The 23,272-nt window shown below is 39.8% G+C and overlaps 1 protein-coding gene across 2 annotated transcripts in view; it reads right to left on the bottom strand.

The window, feature by feature from the left end:
- LOC126298593 (PDZ domain-containing protein GIPC3) overlaps positions 1-23,272 on the bottom strand; it is a 234,648-nt gene that overhangs the window by 10,629 nt on the left and 200,747 nt on the right. For both annotated transcript variants that reach the window (XM_049989968.1, XM_049989967.1), the window contains exons 3-4: positions 23,024-23,157; positions 2,139-2,277 (exon numbers count right to left, since the gene is read on the bottom strand). In XM_049989968.1, coding sequence (XP_049845925.1) covers positions 2,139-2,277; positions 23,024-23,157 — 273 coding nt within the window. The remainder of the gene's footprint in view (positions 1-2,138; positions 2,278-23,023; positions 23,158-23,272) is intronic.

Below are 23,272 nucleotides of genomic sequence, written 5' to 3'. Positions count from 1 at the left end.
ATGTTTCCATGGCTACTTTAGAGCAACTATTGCGAGGTCTCATAGAACAGCAAACGCTTCTCACAAATGCGATTCGTGATTTTGTCACGGCATCCAATGTGGGGTGCCTCTTGTCATTGTCTCTCCCTCCTTTTCCTCCTTACGACGAGACGGCAGAAGACTGGTCTGATTACGAAAAACGTCTTCGACAGCACTTCTTGGCATTTCATGTCGCAGACGACCAAACATGTAAGTCTCTGTTCCTTTCATGGATTTCACCTCAAATGTATTGGTTGTTGTCACAATTGGCTCCTTTGAAAGATCCTGCATCTTTGTTCTTTGCTGAAATATGCTCACTTCTGTCCGTCTATTTTCAAAAGCATACGCATGTGGTAGCCTCTCGTGTTGCCTTTTATCATTGTCAAAAACAACTGAATCAATCCTATCGCGCTTGGGCTGCTGAACTTCACGACCTCAGACGAAAGTGTCAATTTGTTACTGAAGTTCACAAAGAATCCTACACTGATTCCATGGTACAGGATGCTATTATCCAGTCGGCGCCCGACAAAGAAGTTAGGCAACGTGCCCTTCCGTTGGCAAATCCGGCTCTAGATGAAGCCCTATCCATCGCTCAGTATTTTGAAATTTCTTGTGCCGCTGGAGCGCAAATAGTGGCATGGGGTGACGTCAGGGAAGTACAACCTCTGTGCGCTGTTGACAAAGCGTGTGGAATGTCCCCGCCAGCCGACAGGGCCGCAGTATGCTCCCAAGTCCAGCCTCGGCCTAACCGTAAACAAACCTCTAAGAAACTGCAGCAAAACCCATGTCAACTTCCTTCATGTCTGTGGTGTTTTACGAAACATTCACAAGATAATTGTCCGCAACATTGGGCTGTGTGTCACAAATGCAAAAAAATGGGTCATATGTCGTCCGTTTGCAAATCCGACCGCATACATGATGTTCATTAACATGATGCTGATGTTGCCAACAATGGCAGCCATCTTGCTTTGCCGCAATCTCCACTCACCTCATGAAAGCAAGAATCCAAACTCACATGTATTAAAGCGACCATCACCAATCATGACACCCTCACCTGCACATGATACCAACTGGCTGAGGTATCACAGCTTTGTTCTACAGCTGACAAAGAAACTGGCATCCCCTCTCCAATGCAGCAATCACCCGTGACATCAAGCCTCCATCTGGTTGCCACTGAGATGATGCAACTCAGCCCAATCACCGCCGACCGAGAGGATGACACTTCTCTGCAGCAACAGTCAGTTGATGTAGCAACACATCACATGGCAGACACTGATTCTCCACGTGTATGTACAAGTCTATATTGGTTCCACTTGCATTTCGGCCTCTCCACATGGATTGTGCTGATGGCTGTGTATGCTTTGCCAATGAGATGTGCTGTCTGCAGTGAATCACAGATGCAACTAAAGACATCCACCTACTAAATGTAACAGTACAACTACTGACACCCATGATGTAAACAACAGTCACAGTGATGTCATACTGCAGTGATTACGCTACCTAAAGAACTGTATCACAGCATCAGTCAAGTTACTTCCACTGTGCGATGGCTATACTGCTGCAGAAAAACAAGATGTTTAGCCTCCGATATGAGAATTACACCTACAAAAAATGGTCCAGCCATCTGAGCATAGATGATTGTCAGCATAGTCTCTCTCCCACCCATGTTTGACTGCACCAGAAGGGGGGTGGGGCAGCTCTGTGGGAATAGCAACATCACTGACCAGGGAGAGCGACTGTGTGGACTCTGAATGTTTAGTGTGAATTATGCCTTTGTCATGTCCAGTTGATCTGTGTATACATGTGTCAATAAAATCATTATTACTCTATATACAGGTTGTGTATCATGTATTCTACACTCTTCCCTATCTGAGTTCCTTTAACTGTATTTCAATCAATATATCAAACACAAATTTATGAAACAAAATAAAGAAACAATGTTACTCATTTTCTGTTATGTATACACAGTTTTTGTGATCAAGGGCAACAAGTCTACTACCATAAACATACATCACACAGCTTTACATTCTTAATTTTTTCCATATAAACTGAGTTTTTTTACTGATATTGGAGCTCAATGGCATTGTTATTTGCTATGTCAGTGCACTGGAAATACTTACTGAATCCATCCTTCAATGGCTCAACAAGTCTTAGTGTAAATGTTGTGTCCTTTGGAATTTCTTTTAGCATCTTTGCCACTTCAAAATGTCTTCGACCAACCAGATTCTCATTATTTATCTTCTCAATGTGATCACCAACCTGGAAAAACAATCTATTTTTAGTTAACATATCTTTATAACTTATGAAAATATATGTAAGTATGTATGTTTGTTCAACATCTTCTCCTAAACTACTGGTTCAATTTCAATCAAACTTGGTACACATATAACTTGCCACCTAGAAAGAAGCACTTTGGTGGTAAGAAACAGCTACATCTCGTAATGCACTGCACGCAAAAAGCCAGACTATATTCATCCAGTATTTGAGAATGAGAGCACTTAGCCACTTGCTACAAACTTTACATATAATTTCAGACCTTTATGAAACTTTTGGAGGAAAGTTCATTGCTTACTACCTTTTCGCTGTTCATGCAGTAAAACTGCCACAATGGGCATGACATTTTAATTTATTACCTCTTTACTTCTAACCCCATTCATACCACATTTTCCAGACAGTATCCAATATACACACCGAATGTACCAGCAAAATTATATCACTGTATGACACATAGTTCAGGAGATATGATGTCATAACTGAGATGCCTGAAACCTACCACATCAGGCACAAGATTTCAATTTATTATTTCTTTAGTACTATCTTTAATCACAACACATCTTGCAGAGAGTATCCATATACATCACTGAGTGTAAGTGCAAAATTATATCACTGTATGACACATAGTTCAGGATATATATCATAAACAATTAGATGCGAGAAAAGATGCCGCATTATGCATGATGGTTGAATTTATTATTTATTTATTACTAGCTTTATTAACAACATATTTCATAGACAGTACATTTATTATCCACTAATACCAGTTAATGTGATTGCAAAATTATAGCACTGTATGACACATAGGTCAGGAGATATGACATCACAAACATTGAGATGAGCGAAAAACTATGTTCTTCTACAATCAAGTGCAAGTTACCTAGACTATACACACCAAGTGGGTGATAATGTGAGCACTTAGCAACTTCTAATGAACTTTAAACATAGTTTCAAGCCTTTTATAATTTTTCTCACTTACATGCTGAACATCAAATATCTAATGCTTTAACTCATTTGTAGTCTCAAGTTTGAAGTTCTTTTATATAGGTAAGTTCAATTATTTTAAAGAATCAAGGGTTACTAGTAACTTACTAATTGGAAAAAGACACCTTGGGACTAAGAATCATCTATACCCCATAGGGGTGGGAATGAAATCGGGTGACACTGAAGAATAACTCAGGAACACATGGTGCAATTTCAACTCAATTTGTTAGATATATGACTTATTATTGGTATAAAAATACTGTGGGAGTGAGATTCTCCACTATCACTGTGGCTGGGGAACAGGATGAAAAGTGGTGACGTAAAAATGTTTGAAAATGACCTATTAGTATTTTCCTGTGTTTAGTTAAGGAGAAATACTTCTGTAAGTATGAAGTGCAATTTTACTCTTATTTGTGCGGTTCAGTGTGTCAACAGGTTGCGAGGATGAGCTCTGCAGAAAGCCACTAACTTTGTCAATGTGTTTCAGGACCTAAGATCAAGCCACATGGCTGAATACCATAGACAAATTTACCATGTAAAACAGCAGAGAATCAGACATATCTGTGCACAATATATGTTATGTATGCATATGTACAACATATCCTCATAAGCTCTGGGATCAATTAGTATAACCAAATTTGATACACATATCAGTTACTAAGAAAAAAGGAAGCTGTGGGGATGGCAACCTTTCACCACACAGCTGTCTTAGCAGTTCCATTTGCTCTCAACTTGCTATAGCTGTCTTCTAAGGCAATGAGTTTCAACAACTCACATAGTTCTTCTGTTCACAGGTGTCAATCTTGTGTGACAGGGCACTTCACCGCTACAGTCACTGACTACCAGTGCGGAACAATAGCTGCTTCTAGCAAGGCTTCTACCAACTAAGTTTCGCCAGTCTTTCTCCATCCCTTGAACTGTCCACTTCAGTTGCTACTCTACGCCTGTGTCATGAGGAACTGGCCATGAGAGGGTGCACCTGACATTAATGCTTTTACAATGCTGCAAGATGACTGCACCGTGTTGCCTTTACCCCTGGCATGCAATCACAGTGGATATTGTGTTTTTGCGTTGCACTCCTGTGAGGCTATAAATTTTACTTTGCGTGTCTTTGTGCAGTTATTGTAAGTACATACATGCAGTGAACACTGGGATGAGGCAATTATTTCTCCAACTCCACTGTTTCCACTGTGCCATACCCGACTGGTGTTTTCACATCGCGAGTGAGTGACTGTTTTACATTTTGAACCTGAGGCTATTTGTGTTACTCCAGCCACGTGCAGACCTGTCTTTCATGTGTTTGCAACTTTGCATGTTACTTAGTTCAATAAAGGAAGGAACATTTCTTCACTGGTGACCCAACGATGGACTCAGTCAACTTAATATTCTATTTTGGCACATTACTGCCTGCCTTGCCCCTTTAGGCACATGCTCCGACTCCTGCACGTGTGTACCCAGCAACTTGTGTTTTCATGCTATGGACACTGGTGTGCTTTGCACCATGAACTTGTTGCCACCTCTTGTGCAACCTAAAGATGAATGGCTACTGCTTCTGACCCAATCGACACCCCAGTGCATGCAGCTGCTATGCTAGTGTCACATGACATTATCTCCACACTCCTTGCGGAACTGGAACACTGCAATGCCACCTTGTGCATGCAACATGGCGACACAACTACAGGTGGACCAGCCACTGAAGCTGGACTCCACACCACTGTCCACGCTGGTCCTCATCTCTGCCAACTCTCCTGGCCTTGAAGCACCACCATGCGATTCACCACTCCGGCTGGCCATGCTGCAGCTCATCTGCTGCCCTTAATCTGTGGGACCCAGCAGATGTGATCTTCACCAGCTGCAGCATAAGCTTGAGCCTACACATGCAGTGGAAGTCCCTGACATCATCTCATCACCCACAGCCACCGACCACAACGAGACACCCCAGCGCTGCCTCATGACACAACTCACCTCTTCTGAAATACAGTGCATCCAGGTCCTTCTTTCCCTTGAGCAGTGTGGGAACTGAACCCTCTCAGTTCCTGTGCCACCTCTGAAGTCTGACAGAACCACACATGGTCTCCAATGATTTTCTTTATAACATCTGGCTAGCTTGCCTCCTGGCCCCAATACATACAGCAGTGGTGTCACATGCCGACCTCTCCATGACTGATGCCAACAAGGTGCAATAGACGCTGGCATCCCTGCCAGTGAGTGCAGCCCCACCTGGCGCAGCCAGCTGGCCATCATCTGGCCAGTCACCACGCCATGTGCTCATCCTTGCTGCTCAATATACCACTAATGATGTCACCGGTCCCGGCCCTACAGCACAGCATTCAACAGTAGGAGTATACAACATGCTTGCCTGCCTCAGTGTCAACATAGCAATGTTGAACCAATTGCGGTCCAACTCAACTCTGACCACCACAGCCTATGCAGCTACAGCTGCCAGCATAACAACCACAACAACACTGCAGCTACAGCCGGCCTGCCAGTGCCCCTCACGACAGGGCCGGCCTCTGCTGATATTTTGAGTACTTCAGCCCAAACACCATGAACTGCAGAGAACCCCGCTCTTGGCACCCAAATGCCAACAACCACCAGGATTAGACATGCACAATTGTTGCTTGGTCTCCCAGTGCCTGCTCTTCTGTGATACCCATTCTGCCCTGCCATTCCTCATAGACACTGGCTCCGAGTAGTCTATTCTCCCATGGCTGCATGTACAAAATGCTGACGCCACCTCAGCCATTCTCTTGGCAACAGCAAATAACTTCACTGTCGCTAGGTATGTCATTCATCGTCACACATGCAACAGGACCTGCCCTGGTCTTTCAATATCACCAACATTACTGACCCCATTATCGAGTGGACCTCATCAAACACTAACACCTATGCAGCTACAACAATGTGCTGGCTTGGGGCTACAATCTTCAGCATGATCGACTGCTCCAAGGCTTTCACCCAGATTCTGGCTGTACAACCAGACAACAGCCATCATCACGCCATTTGGACACTGGGAGAGCGTCTTTATCACCTCTGGTCTCTGTAATGCTGCACTACTACTGACACCTAATTGACAGAGAAACTGGCAGATCAACAAAGTGCGTAATCTTTTCACTGTTCTCTTCTATGTGAAGCAGGTGGCGTACTCTGGCCCATACACCGACCTTCTGGCACAATTTCTTGGTCTCATACACCTGTCCAGACCACCCATCTTCTGGTGGCCCTGCCCACTTGCGCTGCATAAACTGGACACCACTAAGGCTGAGTTTGATGAGCTGCTCGTTGTCAGCATATTGCATCCTTCAAAGAGCCTGTGAGCATCTGCCCTTCACCTCGCTAAGGGGAAGGATGCTCCTGGCACCCATATGGGGATTACCGGAAGCTAAATTCCTGCACTATCCCTGATTGGTACTCAGTGTCATTCCTATGCAGCTACAACAACGTGCTGGCTGGGGCTACAATCTTCAGCATGATCGACTGCTCCATAGCTTTCACCCAGATTCTGGCCATACATTCAGCCATCATCACGACATTTGGACTCAAGGTGGAATTCATGGGCCACACCATATCCCCTGCCTGCTCACATCCCTTACCTGACAAAGTACAAGCTATACTCGATTTCCTGCACCCAAAGACATTCAAGGACCTCTGCCGTTTTCTCAGCATGTTAAACTTTCTCTGCCGGTATCTAAGGAATTCCAGTGCCACGCAGGAGCTGCTCACTGCTGCTCACAGCATCAAAACAAAAGGGAACAAGCTGGTGCTGTGGACACAGCAAATGGTAGACAGCTTTTTGGTCGCCAAACGTGACTTTGCAGGCTTCACTCTACTCACCCATAGGCATGCCCACAGGGCATGCTATACCATTGAAAGTTAGCCATCCATCATATGATGTCATTAAGCTCTGAGTGCCCCTTGACAGTATTTGAGAAAAGTAGGCTGTTTGCCAGCATTGGTTTTACCACCTCCCTTCTTTCACCATCATAAAATGCAGACATGAAATAACATGACATCATATTATAGACACGTCCGTTACATACACCTACACTCAACAGGCACAAATCTAAAGATCCACAAGGAAAAAGACCATTGTGTGTGATGGAGGCAAACCCTTTCTGATCATGCAGCTAAACATACCCTCAGGGTTTCCCAGTCAACATTGCCATATAACACTTTCTTTCTTTGAACCAAAGCTGTGTGATAGTTTGGAAAATGTGTGTCAGATTTATACTTTAACTTAGACATTTGTTAGCAACACTCTTAGGCATTGTGTTATCCAGCCACATCAAAAGACTTTTTCAAGCACCTTCAAATTTTAGTATCAGCTGCCAGTGCATATGCTCTTTAGTGACACTGATTAACATTTAAATAGATCCTATTAAAATGGAGTACTCTCAATAATGGCCTCAGGTGCAAAACAGAAATTTAGTATATTATTCCAAAGTATAGACTTGACCATTGGTTCCCAACCTGGGAGTAATTCCCCCTGAAAGGTAAAATGAAATTTTCTGAAGGATAAAAACAAGACTTTGATTGTGATTCAGTCATGAAAATACACTATTTTTAAGTCTTTACTGTTATCACAAGTTTGTAAGATTAATATTGACTATGTAAGTTATCAATAACTATTTTTTTCTCAATTACTAGCATTATGGACATTACAGGTTTTCACATAGTCCACTCACTAGACACATACTTTGGTCATGGTAAACATGAGACATATATGTAACAAATGCTTAACATCTCAAGAAAATATCTTTTCCAAGTTTTAATTAGTTTCTGCAATAGACAAGAAAATGCTTGAATGAGATTTTCACTCTGCAGTGGAGCGTGCACTGATATGAAACTTCCTGGCAGATTAAAACTGTGTGCTGGACTGAGACTCAAACTTGGGACCTTTGCCTTTGGCGGGCAAGTGCTCTACCAACTGAGCTACCCAAGCACAACTCATGCCCTGTCCTCACACCTTTACTTCTGCCAGTACCTCATCTTCTACCTTCCAAACTTTACAGAAGTTCTCCTACGAAACTTGCAGAACTAGCACTCCTGAAAGAAAGGATATTGTGGAGACATGGCTTAGCCACATTCTCATTTTGGAAATATCCCCATAGCTGTGGCTAAGCTGTGTCTCCGCAATTTCCTTTCTTTCAGGAGTGCTAGTTATGCAAGTTTCACAGGAGAGCTTCTGTAAAGTTTGGAAGGTAGGAGACGAGGTACTGGTAGAAGTAAAGGTGTGAGGATGGGGCGTGAGTCATGCTTTGGTAGCTCAGTTGGTAGAGCACTTGCCAGCAAAAGGCAAAGGTCCAAAGGCCCTCCGCCACACACCGTCAGGTGGCTTGCGGAGTATGGATGTAGATGTAGATGTTTGAGTCTCAGTCTGGCACATAGTTTTAATCTGCCAGGAAATTTCATATCAGCGCACACTCCACTGCAGAGTGAAAATTATCATTCTGGAAACATCCACAAGGCTCTGGCTAAGCCATGTCTCCTGAATATCCTTTGTTTCAGTTGTGATAGTCCTGCAAGTTTCACAGGAGCACTTCTGTAAAGTTTGGAAGGAAGGAGACAAGATACTGGTAGAAGTAAAGGTCTGAGGACAGGGTGTGAGTCATGCTTGGGTAGCTCAGTTGGTACAGCACTTGCCCGTGAAAAGCAAAGGTCCTGAGTTCGAGTCTCAGACCGGCACACAGTTTTAATCTGCCAGAAAGTTTCATATCAGCGCACACTCTGCTACAGAGTGAAATTATTATTCTGGAAACATCCTCAAGGCTGTGGCTAGGCCATGTCTCCGCAATATCCTTTCTTTCAGGAGTGCTAGTCTTCAAGTTTCAGAGGAGAGCTTCTGTGTAGATTGGAAGGTAGGAGACGAGGTACTGGCTGAAGTAAAGGTGTGAGGATGGGGTGTGAGTCGTGCTTGGGTAGTTCAGTTGGTAGAGCACTTGCCCACAAAAGGCAAAAGTCCTGAGTTCAAGTCTCAGTCCAGCACACAGTTTTAATCCGCCAGGAAGTTTCATATCAGCGCACTCTCATTCTGGAAACATACCCAAGGCTGTGGCTAAGCCATGTCTCCACAGTATCCTTTCTTTCAGGACTGCTAGTTCTGTAAGTTTCGCAGGAGAGCTTCTGTAAAGTTTGAAAGATAGGAGAGCTATGAGCGGTTAATCTTTGCTAGTGTGAAAAACATCTCTCCTACTGAAATGCTTACGTTATTCATTCTAGAGCCCATGTGTACTAAACATCTCTTTGTTGTTTTGGTCCATACTGTCTCCTCCAAAATGTGGAAAGCAAGAACCTTACATTAGAAGAGGTTCGTTCTACAGAATTGAAGATGAAGAAGTGCTCACAGTTCTTAAGGTATGCATCTTGAGCCCACATTTACTAGATCTTTCTGCTATGAATGATCATTCCAATTATATCCCTGAATATTGGCCATTCCTCCTGGAACAACCTGTATAAGGGCTACTATTGTGCTGTACACAATATTACTATTATTATTACTTATTTTTAGAGTGACCAGAAACATAGTGTTACAGACTGAAGTCTTCTAATTTCTACCAGTTCAGAATTAAGGAATCCAGCAATCAAATAATTTACTAATAGTAAGTATAGTGCACACATTTTAGCTTGGTTCATTTTAAAGGCGGGTGCAGGTGAAGCAAGTGCCACTAGGGAAAGCAGTTGTGCAGGGGATGCATGACCTGTAATTAGTGCCTACCCTATTTTCCCTCTACCTGAATACAACACATGACATGTGGAAAATAAATGTGGGTGTCAAGATTTGCAGATGTGAATTTTTTTTCCACTATGATAGCAATAACAATAAAAACAAGTATTTGTGAAGTCCAGGACTGAATAATAATATTATTGTTAAAACAAGTAACTGAATGGATCTGGAGCATGATTTATGATGTGCTCTTACTGAAAACAGCTCAAATACAAAAATGGTTGTACACATAAGCATTACCAACTGTCTCAGTGACTCATTAGTTTGTGACTTAATCAAACACCCACAAAACTAAATACCATTCATCTTTCACTATTTTTAAAATAAAAGTGTTCAAAGGAAGTTGTTTTTCATTCTGAAGTTTAGTTAAGAGCTAAATTTGGTGATGACGGGGGAGTGGTGGTAGGGGGAAGATGGTGGTACTGTATAACATCTGGTTGCACTCAGGGGTAATGGTCTAAGAACGGTTGGGAAACAATAGACCAGAAATTCTGGTCTATAACATAAAATTTTCGCCGGCGGGGGTGGCCAGGCGGTTCTAGGCACTACAGTCTGGAACCGCGTGACCGCTATGGTCGCAGGTTCAAATACTGCCTCGGGTATGGATGTGTGTGATGTCCTTAGGTTAGTTAGGTTTAAGTAGTTCCAAGTTCTAGGGGACTGATGACCTCAGAAGTTAAGTCCCATAGTGCTCAGAGCCATAAAATTTTATACCAGTTTGCAAGAGCTATAATATATGGAATTTTCAGTGTAGAATGCATTCAGAAACAAAGTAAAGAATTTCTCTTTTGTATTATATTAATAATAATGTGTCATTTTCTCAGAAGAGTTTCCAAAGAAATTTTATTTTATTTCATAAACCTCAAATATACTGGCATACATATCTACATTATTCATTCTTGGAATTATCAGTTATACTGTTGATAGTAAAAATATAGATGAAAGTAGAGAGATGATGTACTGTTCAGTAACAGCAAGATGAGTGCAATCGTCCTGGTCAAAATACTTAACATCAACAAATTTCATTCAATTGTTGACTATGGTCTGATGATTCATTCATTTGGATTCAATGTGCTTGGCATCCCCACATGGGATTTCAGAAGGAGCAGAGTGTAGTCTGGCACCAAGCTGGAGTCTTTCTTCTATTTTACTTCTTGTACTCACAGATGCCAATTTTTAATTCCTCTTTTACCATAATTTTAAATTTGTCAGGGCTACATGGAAACTAACATAGATCATATTTTGTGCAATGTTCAAAAGAAGAATTCACTCCATAAAATTGTAAAATTATAAGAAGACACAGTGGGTGGCCAGTATATTCTTTCAGGAGGTATAATTTCTTTAACATTGACTAATACATTTAAAGACATATAAAAATTATTCCTACATTACAGAACAGTCAGTTCTTCCACATGGAGGAAAAAGGGATACATCGGGAGGAATAATGGGTCACTCAGATAAAAGGATGAGAATGACCCACCAGCTGTGAGGATGAGAAGAAACAAAGATAAAAGGGGAGACACAGAAACAAAGATAAGAGGGGAACATAAGAGAGTAATACACAGCTTGTGCCCAGAAGTGATGATAGGGCAGAGTGAGAAATAAAGATGGATTGAGAGGAGGAGAAATGAGAAGTTGAATGAATGGTACCATTAAGAACTAAAGGAGAGCAGAAAAGGGGATGGGGAAAACCAAGTGAAAAGAGACGAAAGATGAAGATAAAAAGTTAAGTAAAATGGATAAAAAAGTAGAAGAAAATATAAGAGAAAAGATGTTGAGAAAAAGAAAGAGGGTAAATTGTTAAGGAAATAAGGAATGCTATCAATGAAAAACATAAATAATTAAATAGGGGAGGTGGGGGTGGGGATTGTAAGTGCATAAGAATAGGGGGATCTGAAAATACACTACATGACAAAACGTGAAGCACCCAGAAGACATGGTTAGCTATCAATGTAACTGTCTACATACTGTTGACAGGTACAAAAATAGTAAGAGTTGCAATTCTCTGTGACAGATCGAACAGCGAACTGACTGCATTAGTGTTGTTCATGTTTAGTATTATTACCAGGTCTGGCAGGGAATATAAGGAGTGTGAACAGTATATGTTGGAGAGCAGTTTCACATTTCTGGAGTTCAAAGAAACTCGAACTAAGAGGGAGGACCCAATTGCCTCATATTGTGTAGCAGACACTTGAGACATAATTTAAGTGATCTGTTATCAAAGTTATGTCAGTTGCAGCACCTTGCAACAGACTATTTGACCTTAATATAACTTGTGTATAACAAAAATAGAATTTATGTCTTGTCAAGACATGTTTTTTTTAACAACAATGAAACATTGATGGCTGCTTGCTGATTCTGTAGATACCAAACAAACCTACTAAAATGGCATTTTCAGATTCCTCTAAGAAATTCATATTCTCAATGTTGAAATCAGATAAATTCATTATCATATGTTTTGTTACCATGAGTTGAGGATCTATAACAACTACAGATCACATCATCATAATAGGTTTCATGGGGGACCTACTCTTTTGGCTACTTGCTCAGCTGTATAATGTATTTACAAAGGAATCTGCTGTGCAATATCAAAATTCAATTAAATGATGTTTTCAAAAACATAGGTCATTTGACTAATTTCACAGGCAAAAGATAATGTCTTACACCTACAATGAGATCCAAACACATCAGGTGAATTCATATTAATAAAATATTAACCACAATATTAAATTACCCATAGCTTTGAAAATATAGTTGTCTCACAAAATCTAAGACCAGCTTGGGAGTCAGTAAAATAATTTCTTTAAGATGAAACATTTCACAGTTGCTATAAATTTTGTAAAAATTACGTTTCTGGTATCGGGCTGTGCAGAAGTTGAATGTCAAACAGAACAAACAGATCTCAATCGCTGATAGAGGGCAGTGTCACTGCAGTGCTGCACTCACCTAGTGAGTGCACCACTGTCTCACCACACAAACACACCGGCCAAGCCCCGCAGGAATAGCTGAGCGGTCTAAGGCGCTGCAGTCATGGACTGTGCGGCTGGTCCCGGCGGAGGCTCGAGTCCACAATTGGGCATGGGTGTGTGTGTTTGTCCTTAGGATAATTTAGGTTAAGTAGTGTGTAAGCTTAGGGACTGATAACCTTAGCAGTTAAGTCCCATAACATTTCACACACAAACAACACTGGCCAATGGTGTCACGCCAGCATAAATACCACCACACATCAACTGCTCAGTCAGTCATGTACTTCATCTGATAGCATTTGTTACTGTCTCCCCATACTACTGACTACTCACAGACAACTTCACTTTGATATTAGTTTCTCCCTCTGATCTCGATTTGGATTGTGGCTCATACTTGATCTGTTGACAGCATTATGTCGAAAGTTTGTCACACTTCATTGCAGCTTAGACTGCTATTGCCTTGCTCTTGTTGTGTTGGGTCCACCATTTGTCTGCCATGTTACTTGACTCAGGTGAGGATTTTATTTCACTAAGAAGGCATAATGATTTGTGGAAGGAATAGATAACTCAAATACTGATGCTGCCACAATATTATTCATTGAAGTTACTGTAATATACACTGGACAAATGCTTTTATGTAAAAATTAATATAAATCAAAACATTGATAGTGGTAAAGCAGCTTACTTCTGCTATGAATTACACATTTTTACATTATTTTTGTCACTTTGCAGCCCCTAAGGGCTATCACAGTTTATGTTGAGGTAGGTTGTCAAGACATCCATTATCTTGTTTCTTATGAAGACCTGCCAAAAATTAAGTTAGCAACAGAGAAAAAACCAGGCTGATAGCTGTTATTGTGGATACTGTGAACTATGATCTCTGTGAACTGTCTTTACTAATAAATAGTGTACTTTGAATGAATGTTTTGATTTATTGTATGTAAAACACAAATCTTTATCATGAAAGGATTGCCACTATTAAACTGGGACCAATCTCCTGGAATAAACTAAAGCCAGTTAAATTCATCATTGTTATTGCTCCAATCAATTGTATGGATGTGTGGCATAATTTAATGGGGGCTCGGAATTTAATTGTTTATATACTTCAGTTGACAGGAAATGCCACACACTCAGGTCTCTTGTGTCATCTTGTATCGCATGATCAGCAATAGTTTACTGCCATTCCCAAGGGTAGACATCTCTCAGTGTTTCTTCGTGTGCTTTGCCAGTTTAATAGTGGAAATCCTTTCGTGGAAATCCAAGCAATGAAAATAGTTCAGTTGGTAACCAATGGATGTGGTGTCACATGTTGCTCCGCCTGTGGTATTATGAAAAGGATGGTTGCTACCCACCATATAGCGGAGATGCTGAGTCACAGATAGACACAACACAAAAACTGTCATAAAACACACACCTTGTTGGGCAAAACCTGGTTTTGTGTTTTTGTTATGCCTATCTGTGACTCAGCATCTCTGCTATATGTTGAGTAACAACTATCCTTTTCATAATATTATTACATTCCATCCTGGATTTTCCATTGTTTGATTTTATTTGTGGTATTGTAGGATTTAACAGTAGTGTGACTGGAGTAAGTGTTAGTGGCTGGATGGATGGTGCAGGTTCTAAAGTGAAAGAAATTGATGGAGTAGGAATCTTGCAATAGAGATCAATGTCAGTAACTATGATATGGTGTCCAGAATGAGATTTTCACTTTGCAGTGAAGTGTGCACTGATATGAAACTTCCTGGTAGATTAAAACTGTGTGCTGGACCAAGTCCTGAACTTGCTAGCTCTGCCTTTCGTGGGCAAATGATCTACCAACTGAGCTACCCAAGCATGACTCACACCTCATCCTCACAGCTTTACTTCTGCCAGTACCTCGCCTCCTACCTTCCAAACAACACAGAAGCTCTCCTGTGAAAGTTGCAGAACTAGCACTCCTGGAAGAAAGGATATTGTGGAGACATGGCTTTGGCACAGCCTTGGAGATGTTTCCAGAATGAAATTCTCACTATTTTGATCAACCAGAAAGTTTCGTATCAGTGCACACTCCACTGCAGAGTGAAAACCTCATTCTGGAAACATCCTCCAGGCTGTGACAAAGCTGTGTCTCCGTAATATCCTTTCTTCCAGGAGTACTAGTTCTGCAAATTTTGCAGAGAGCTTCTGCAAAGTTTGGAAAGTAGGAGGTGAGGTACTGGTGGAAGTAAAGCTTTGAGGACAGGGTGTGGGTCGTGCTTGGGTAGCTCAGTTGGTAGAGCACTTGCATGTGAAAGGCAAAGGTCCTGACTCTGAGTCTCAGTCTGGCACACAGTTCTAATCTGCCAGGGAGTATCATGATATGGTGTGATGAGGATGTTACAAAATGGTTGTGTCAAAAAATAAGAAAAGACATTCTGAAAATGAGAAAAAGTTAAAAGCACAAAGTAGGGGAAAATGATTACATTGACAATGCACAACCTACAGAAGACTTTGGTGAAGGATAATGTACAATTTTCCCCTCCAAACTGATTGGAGACAACTGTTTAGGAAACTAGTGTACTAATAACAGCTACATAATACTTATCCTTTCTTGTGGCATTCGTGTTTTACAACTGTGTCACTCTTCAGAATATGGAATCAGAATCAGCTATATAACTATCAGGCAGTACATGGATACTTTGCAACTATTTCATTTACTCTACTAAATTTTTATTGTAGATCTAATTTTTTTGATAAGGTCTTGAAATTATATACACTTGTATTTGCTTATTTTGAATTAAGCTATCTTTGTTTCATGTGTTACATGTGTGTAAAGTCACCCAAATTCTAAAAGGTGTTTGTAAATTTCTGTTCAAACTTCTAGGATTTGTAGAGGGTAGTAAGTACATGATATTTTGAATAGGAAGTCATGCCCAGAATTATACCGTTTCACTGCTACAGCCATTTGAAAACATGTTTTTTAGATAGGTATGCAACAGGATAGTCACGGTGGGGGCTGGTTGCATTGGACTGGCTGATGTCATTTGATGTCTCCCCTACCTCTCTGACCTGATTTAAGCCTCATTCAGGTGTCAGAGTCAGAGTAACATTGGTTGAGTACACAGTTGCAGATAAACTGACATGATCCTTCTGAACGGCAAAGCTCACGGCAATGGAAGAGCTGCTCATCGCCTTTAACAAGATTGTTCTCCACAATGTCTGACTCCATCGCATACCCTTTTCACTACAGTTACACAATCGCTTTAATTACGCAATGGCTTCACCATCAGAATGTGTGACTGTGGTGCTCCAAGGAGACACTGCACACTTGAATTGGAAGAGGCTGTACTGGATCATGTTGAAGAGAACCCGTCAATGAGTACATGAGCAATTTATTTGGCTATTAATCAGTGGAATTGTAAAACAAGTGATTTACTGGCTCACATCTAATCAATTACTTGTAAAAGTGGTAGTGTTAATAACATGATTTTAGATGGTTCTAGCACAGAAACAGCATGTTTCCAGACATGAGCTCCAATTGAAAATATTATCTAGCCACACCCATATACAAGTCCTAGAAGTTTGTAACATAAATTTGCAAACATCCCATATGAAAATGTACAATAACTGAGTTTTTGCCAATATGCTTCTTTCTGTGACATGAGATGGTGGATATTACTGTATTTAGCTGGTGACAGAAACCAGCCACTAGTGTCATACATGCCATGAATCAATTTTTTATCTGAATTCAATAAAATATGTTTTGTTTTAATTAAATGAAATACAAATAAAATGATGCTATGTTCTAATCTCATCAATGACATCAGAGTAAGTAATGGATTGTTAGTGAAAATGCAGAAGTTGCACCCTTTGCAATTAATGTTTTACCTTCTCATGTAGGAGCTAGTTAAGTGTATGCTATGCAGACAATATGTCATTGGTCAGTATACACCATGAGATCACAAAATTGCACTGGACAAATCAGGAAAAATTTCAAATAGCAATAAACTGGTTGTCTTATAATGAACTCCTCAGTAATCTTGATAAAACACAGGAACTACTTCTAGGATTGACTAAAGATGTCAGAAGCATATCTGTGGAACTAGTAGGCTTCCACATTGATTGCAAATTAAACTGGGAGAAACATATTAGTCATTCTCCTAGAGAAAAGCTCAAGTGTACTATCCCATGTAGAAACTGACAGATCTGTCACTAATTAGCATATGGGGATGGCATACTTTGGTCGTTTTCAGTCACACACCTCTTGTTCCATACTGATATGGTGCAATGCTGTTATAACAGTAAAATTCTGATTTTTTTTTTAATTTTTAAAAGTAAACACAATAAAAAGCAAAGTAATCCTAAGAAACAGGGATCTCTATACAACCCCAATGTATCCCAAAAGCAACTTATGTGAGTTTGATATGAGAGACAACACACACCATCACAACTTTATAGGACAAATTGACATCCATATGTCAAGGCACGGACTGACAAAGAAAGAAATCTCACACAAAATAATATTTTTACAGTGTTTTAATAAATTCCTTAATCTGTGCAGTACTTTCAATATTTTAAAAATTATGACTGGTTACTGGAACACTGAAGAGAACCACTTGTATGAACATCAAGAGCTCAGATGGAAACCCAGTTCTAAGCAAAGAAGGGAAAGCAGAAAAGTGGAAGGAGTATATAGAGGGTCTATACAAGGGCGATGTACTTCAGGACAATATTATGGAAATAGAAGAGGATGTAGATGAAGATGAAATGGGAGATATGATACTGCGTGAAGCGTTTGACAGAGCACTGAAAGACCTGAGTCGAAACAAGGCCCCCTGAGTAGACAACATTCCATTGGAGCTACTGACGGCCTCGGGAGAGCCAGTCCTGACAAAACTCTACCATCTGGTGAGCAAGATGTATGAGACAGGCGAAATACCCTCAGACTTCAAGAAGAATATAATAATTCCAATCCCAAAGGAAGCAGGTGTTGACAGATTTGAAAATTACTGAACTATCAGTTTAATAAGTCACAGCTGCAAAATACTAATGTGAATTCTTTACAGATGAATGGAAAAACTAGTAGAATCTGAACTCTGGGAAGATCAGTTTGGATTCCGTAGAAATGTTGGAACACGTGAGGCAATACTGACCTTAAGACTTATCTTATAAAAAAGATTAAGGAAAGGCAAACCTACATTTCTTGCATTTGTAGACTTAGAGAAAGCTTTTGACAATGTTGACTGGAATACTCTCTTTCAAATTCTGAAGGTGGCAGGGGTAAAATACAGGGAGCGAAAGACTATTTACAATTTGTACAGAAACCAGATGGCAGTTATAAAAGTCGAGGAACATGAAAGGGAAGCAGTGGTTGGGAAGGGAGTGAGACAGGGTTGTAGCCTCTCCCCGATGTTATTCAATCTGTATATTGAGCAAGCAGTGAAGGAAACGAAAGAAAAATTCGGAGTAGGTATTAAAATCCATGGAGAAGAAATAAAAACTTTGAGGTTCACCGATGACATTGTAATTCTGTCAGAGACAGCAAAGGACTTGGAAGAGCAGTTGAACGGAATGGATAGTGTCTTGAAAGGAGGATATAAGATGAACATCAACAAAAGCAAAACTAGGATAATGGAATGTAGTCGAATTAAGTCGGGTGATGTTGAGGGTATTAGATTAGGAAATGAGACACTTAAAGTAGTAAAGGAGTTTTGCTATTTGGGGAGCAAAATAACTGATGATGGTCGAAGTAGAGAGGATATAAAATGTAGACTGGCAATCGCAAGGAAAGCGTTCCTGAAGAAGAGAAATTTGTTAACATCGAGTATACATTTAAGTGTCAGGAAGACATTTCTGAAAGTATTTGTATGGAGTGTAGCCATGTATGGAAGTGAAACATGGACGATAAATAGTTTGGACAAGAAGAGAATAGAAGCTTTCGAAATGTGGTGCTACAGAAGAATGCTAAAGATTAGATGGGTAGATCACATAACTAATAAGGAAGTATTGAATAGGATTGGAGAGAAGAGAAGTTTCTGGCACAACTTGACCAGAAGAAGGGATCGGTTGGTAGGACATGTTCTGAGGCATCAAGGGATCACCAATTTAGTATTGGAGGGCAGCGTGGAGGGTGAAAATCGTAGAGGGAGACCAAGAGATGACTACACTACGCAGATTCAGAAGGATGTAGGTTGCAGTGGGTACTGGGAGATGAAGAGGCTTGCACAGGATAGAGTAGCATGGAGAGCTGCATCAAACCAGTCTCAGGACTGAAGACCACAACAACAACAACTGAAACACCCTTTCTACAATGTAACAGTTATTCCTGACACTCCCCTGGACACTGCAAAAGGTGAGACACAGTTATTAATAGAGTGAGTGATCACCATAGATGGCAAAGCATGCTCTACAGTGTGCTCCCATTCTGGCCAGAAGGTTGTGAAGGACTTTACGTAGTAGGGTGTTCCATTCTTCCAGCAGTACGGTTGACAACCACTGAATGGTTGTTCGTGCATGTGGATATGCTGCAGCACATCTCCCAAATGCATATCACACATGCTCAATGGGATTTAAGTTGGGAAGTTGGGTGAACAGGTAGGCCAGTCAGTCTGTTGAATATCTTCTCATTCCAAGAACTCCTCCGCCTGCACATTTAGATGTGGTTGTGCATTGTCATCCATAAAAATGAAGTCAGGGCCAAATGCACCACTGAGGAGGTCAGTTCATCCATGCAACATTATGCTTCCCCACACCATGACACTTGGACCATCAGAACAATACTGTTCAACAATGTTTATGAGTGCATTATATGTTGCAACCTGTCACCATATCAGAGTACATAATGCATCCAGGAGCACTGTCAAACATTATTGTTTTGGTGCACCCAGTGTGATGAGGCATAATGTTGCCTTGGTGTACTGACATGCACCAATGACCATCCAGCAGTTGTGATTTGTGATGGTGAAGGAAAGGAATGCCCTACCACAAAAACAACTTACTAACATCGTGGCTAGCACGGCAGTATATTGCATATCACGCATTGCTTTCTATGCTGATCACACATCCTGTTAAGAATCATGTCCTGCCTTTTGGACTGTTCAGAGGACCACCATAAATTGTAGTGATTTTAGTGTAACTTTTGTACTGTCCAGAGGACCACCATAAATTGTAGTGATTTTAGTGTAACTTTTGTACTGTCCAGAGGACCACCATAAATTGTGGTGACTTCAGTGAAACTATTGTCTTTGAATAAAAGTGTCAGTTCTGTTTGTCTTTTTGTGTATTTTTTCAGTTACCTTCTGTACTGTACTGTAGCAGTTATTTATATGTATGTTCAAAGTTTCAGTGGGCTATTTCACCTGGTTTCACTTGGCAGTGACTCATCATGTGAAAGTTATTTTCATCCATAAGTTTTCCACACCAGTATAGTAGAGCATTAGATAATGCAGAATCCCATGTCTGTAATGCATATAACATATCTGACAGACACTTATGCTATATATTTGCTTCTGTTTACTTTTGACTAATTATTTGCCTGCAATTCAGCACCAGTAATATATAATTTTTCTAAGCTCTTATATTCCACCACTCTAGTGAGTGCAGAATATTGATTTAATGACTTTCTAGTTTTCATACTCACTCAAAAATTATGAAAAAGCTTCTTATTAGACTTTTGATAAAAGTTTGTCATGATTATTGAGATTTTATCACTGATTTTCTATGTATAACATCCTAGGATTAGAATAGTTTCAAACAAGGAAGAATAAACATAAAACTCAAAGTACCATTTTATACCAAGGAATGAACCTACAATAAACTGCCTAAGGAGATTACTGAAACAAACTTGTTAAAAAGAAAATGAAAAAATACCTGTCAAACAATACACTCTACAAAATAAAGGATTACTTATATGGCACAGAGTAGATTTTTTTAAAGTGCAACAATTAAATAGTAATAACACAATTCCATTATTTCACAACACAGTTTTCAAGTATAATGTTTCTTTTATTGCTGGAAAACCACACACTGAAGCTCTGCAGTGGGTAATACTAAACTTTCTGAACTCAACATCTCAAATATTCTGGATGGATGGTCACTTGTTTTACAGGCAAGCAAATGGGAAGTTGTGGTACATACAATAGAATACAAACATCATTGTCCTGGTCTTGATGTCAGCTGAGAGTGTGTATGTGTAGAGAAATGAATGAACTGTATAGCACCAGATTTTTACAATATTGTACAGTAAGGATAATTCAACTGAGTTTGTCAACAAACAAGTTTTTAACAAATTGGCATTGCATTTCAGAGAATGAAGGCTCAAATCACCACCCAGCCATTCTGATATAGATTTTCTGTAGTTTCGCTAAATTACTTCTGGCAAATGACTCTCACTATAAGGCCACAGTGCACTACCTATTCAATTTTCAGCAAACTAAACATATAAGTCTGTAAAAGCCTGTATATATGAATAACCTGTAATGTCACAACGTGTCCAATAGCCACATAAAAGTGATCCATGGATGAGTAAAACTACTACTACTATTACCGAACTGATCACCATCGATCTTTGTAACAATTTTCCACACCACAGGAATGGCTAAACCTATGACATTCTGATCAGCTGCTATAAACTTATAGCAATATAAATCATCCTAAATTTGGATGTACAAAGTATTTAGGAATGCAGCACTCACGAACATTTAGTTAGTTACCATGTGTATTTTATACCTCACAGTGATTCTCTTAACTGTTAGACATGGAAAACATACTCATAGTTTGGTAGACAGTATTGGATATCATTTTGAAACTTAATACACTATACAGAATATTATATGAAGCTTGACTCATTATTAATATGTCTCATCATAGTATACTATGGAAGCACTCCATGAGTTTACAGCTAATCTAAATGACAGTAAAATAAGATTCTCTGCACTAGGTCACATACATACTTCATCCACATATCACTGAAACAAGGTGCAAAATTTATATATTAAACTTATAGACTCCTTCATATTAAACCGATGTTCTCTTTTTCATAGCAACTCTACTCTCTTGTGAAATGATTATATTTGTGAACTTTGGTTAATGCTCTGTTCTAGGCCACAAAATCTTTCTAGAACAGAGTAAATCTTGTTGTTACTGTCCTAAAAGACAGTGCCACATCTTACATCTAGAAATGAAGCTAAAAGCAAGTACTACACAATGTTAAGTTCACTTAAAGTGAATACTGCTGATTAGAATAAATTAGAATTATTAGACAAAAATATCTGTCTGAGAAACCAGTACACTGCTTGCCAGATCTGAAAAAACTGAAAGAAGAAATATCTGGTTCCTGTTAGATTCTTTTTACAAACTGAAATTTTAAAAAAGAGGGGCTGGATATTGTAATTAATAACCAACTGACAACAGAGGATTGTAGGTGGAGCATTAGCTCAGTCAGATAGTGGTGGGGGAAATGAGTCATGTGAGTCATGCGAAGAAACTATTCTAGCTGAAACAGTTTAGCAGATTCAGGAAACTTAAATGAGTAGGGCTGGAAGGGGATTAAAACAGTACTTCTGGATATGAGGCTAGCAACTCAGTCCCAGCACCAACTTTTTCATTGCTTAAAATATTTAAAGTTCATAAACCACAGATATTTTGATAAAGGAAAGCAGAATTTAAGTCAGCAGGTCTACTGTTATAGAGCCAAGCACACAGAATGACATTGGAATATTATTACAAACTAAAGTTAGCATTAGAAGATATAGAAGATTATTATTAAGACCTACTGGTAAAGTCCAGAGTAAACATGTAGTCATAATGTAAATGAATTCAATAGTTAATTGTCACACTTAATCCACTATGAATGGGTTTAATAGGTGAATAACTGAAATCACCCTGCAGCACTCTTAGGATTGATTCATTGTGACAATAACTTTCAATGGCCTGAGAAAGGGAGCAACACTAAATCTTTCCCCTTTTCTTAAGTAGACTGGTAATTTAGGGTCTCTCACAGCATCACTTAGCCTTGTGGACTTAATTTGGAGTGGTATTATTATACTTGAAGCTGCAAATATGAATAATTTCTATATATATAAACTCCATAACTCACCTGTATCACATTTATGCCATCAATAATACTGCCTTCCTTGATTCTCTTTATAAATGCATAACCAGCTCCATTATCTGTAATTGTTAGGCCCAGTGCATCTTCTGTCTTCGTGATTTCTATTTCTTTAGGTCTTCCTGCAACAGTATATAAATTAATAGTGTATATATGGGTGCACATGACACTTAGGATAATGTATGTAACAGATATTATAATAAAACGGTAAAAAATTTCCTTGAAAAATAGTCATAC

This window comes from Schistocerca gregaria, chromosome X, assembly GCF_023897955.1.
Source record: "Schistocerca gregaria isolate iqSchGreg1 chromosome X, iqSchGreg1.2, whole genome shotgun sequence".
NCBI lineage: Eukaryota > Metazoa > Arthropoda > Insecta > Orthoptera > Acrididae > Schistocerca > Schistocerca gregaria.
This window is presented reverse-complemented; position numbering and strand designations above follow the sequence as displayed.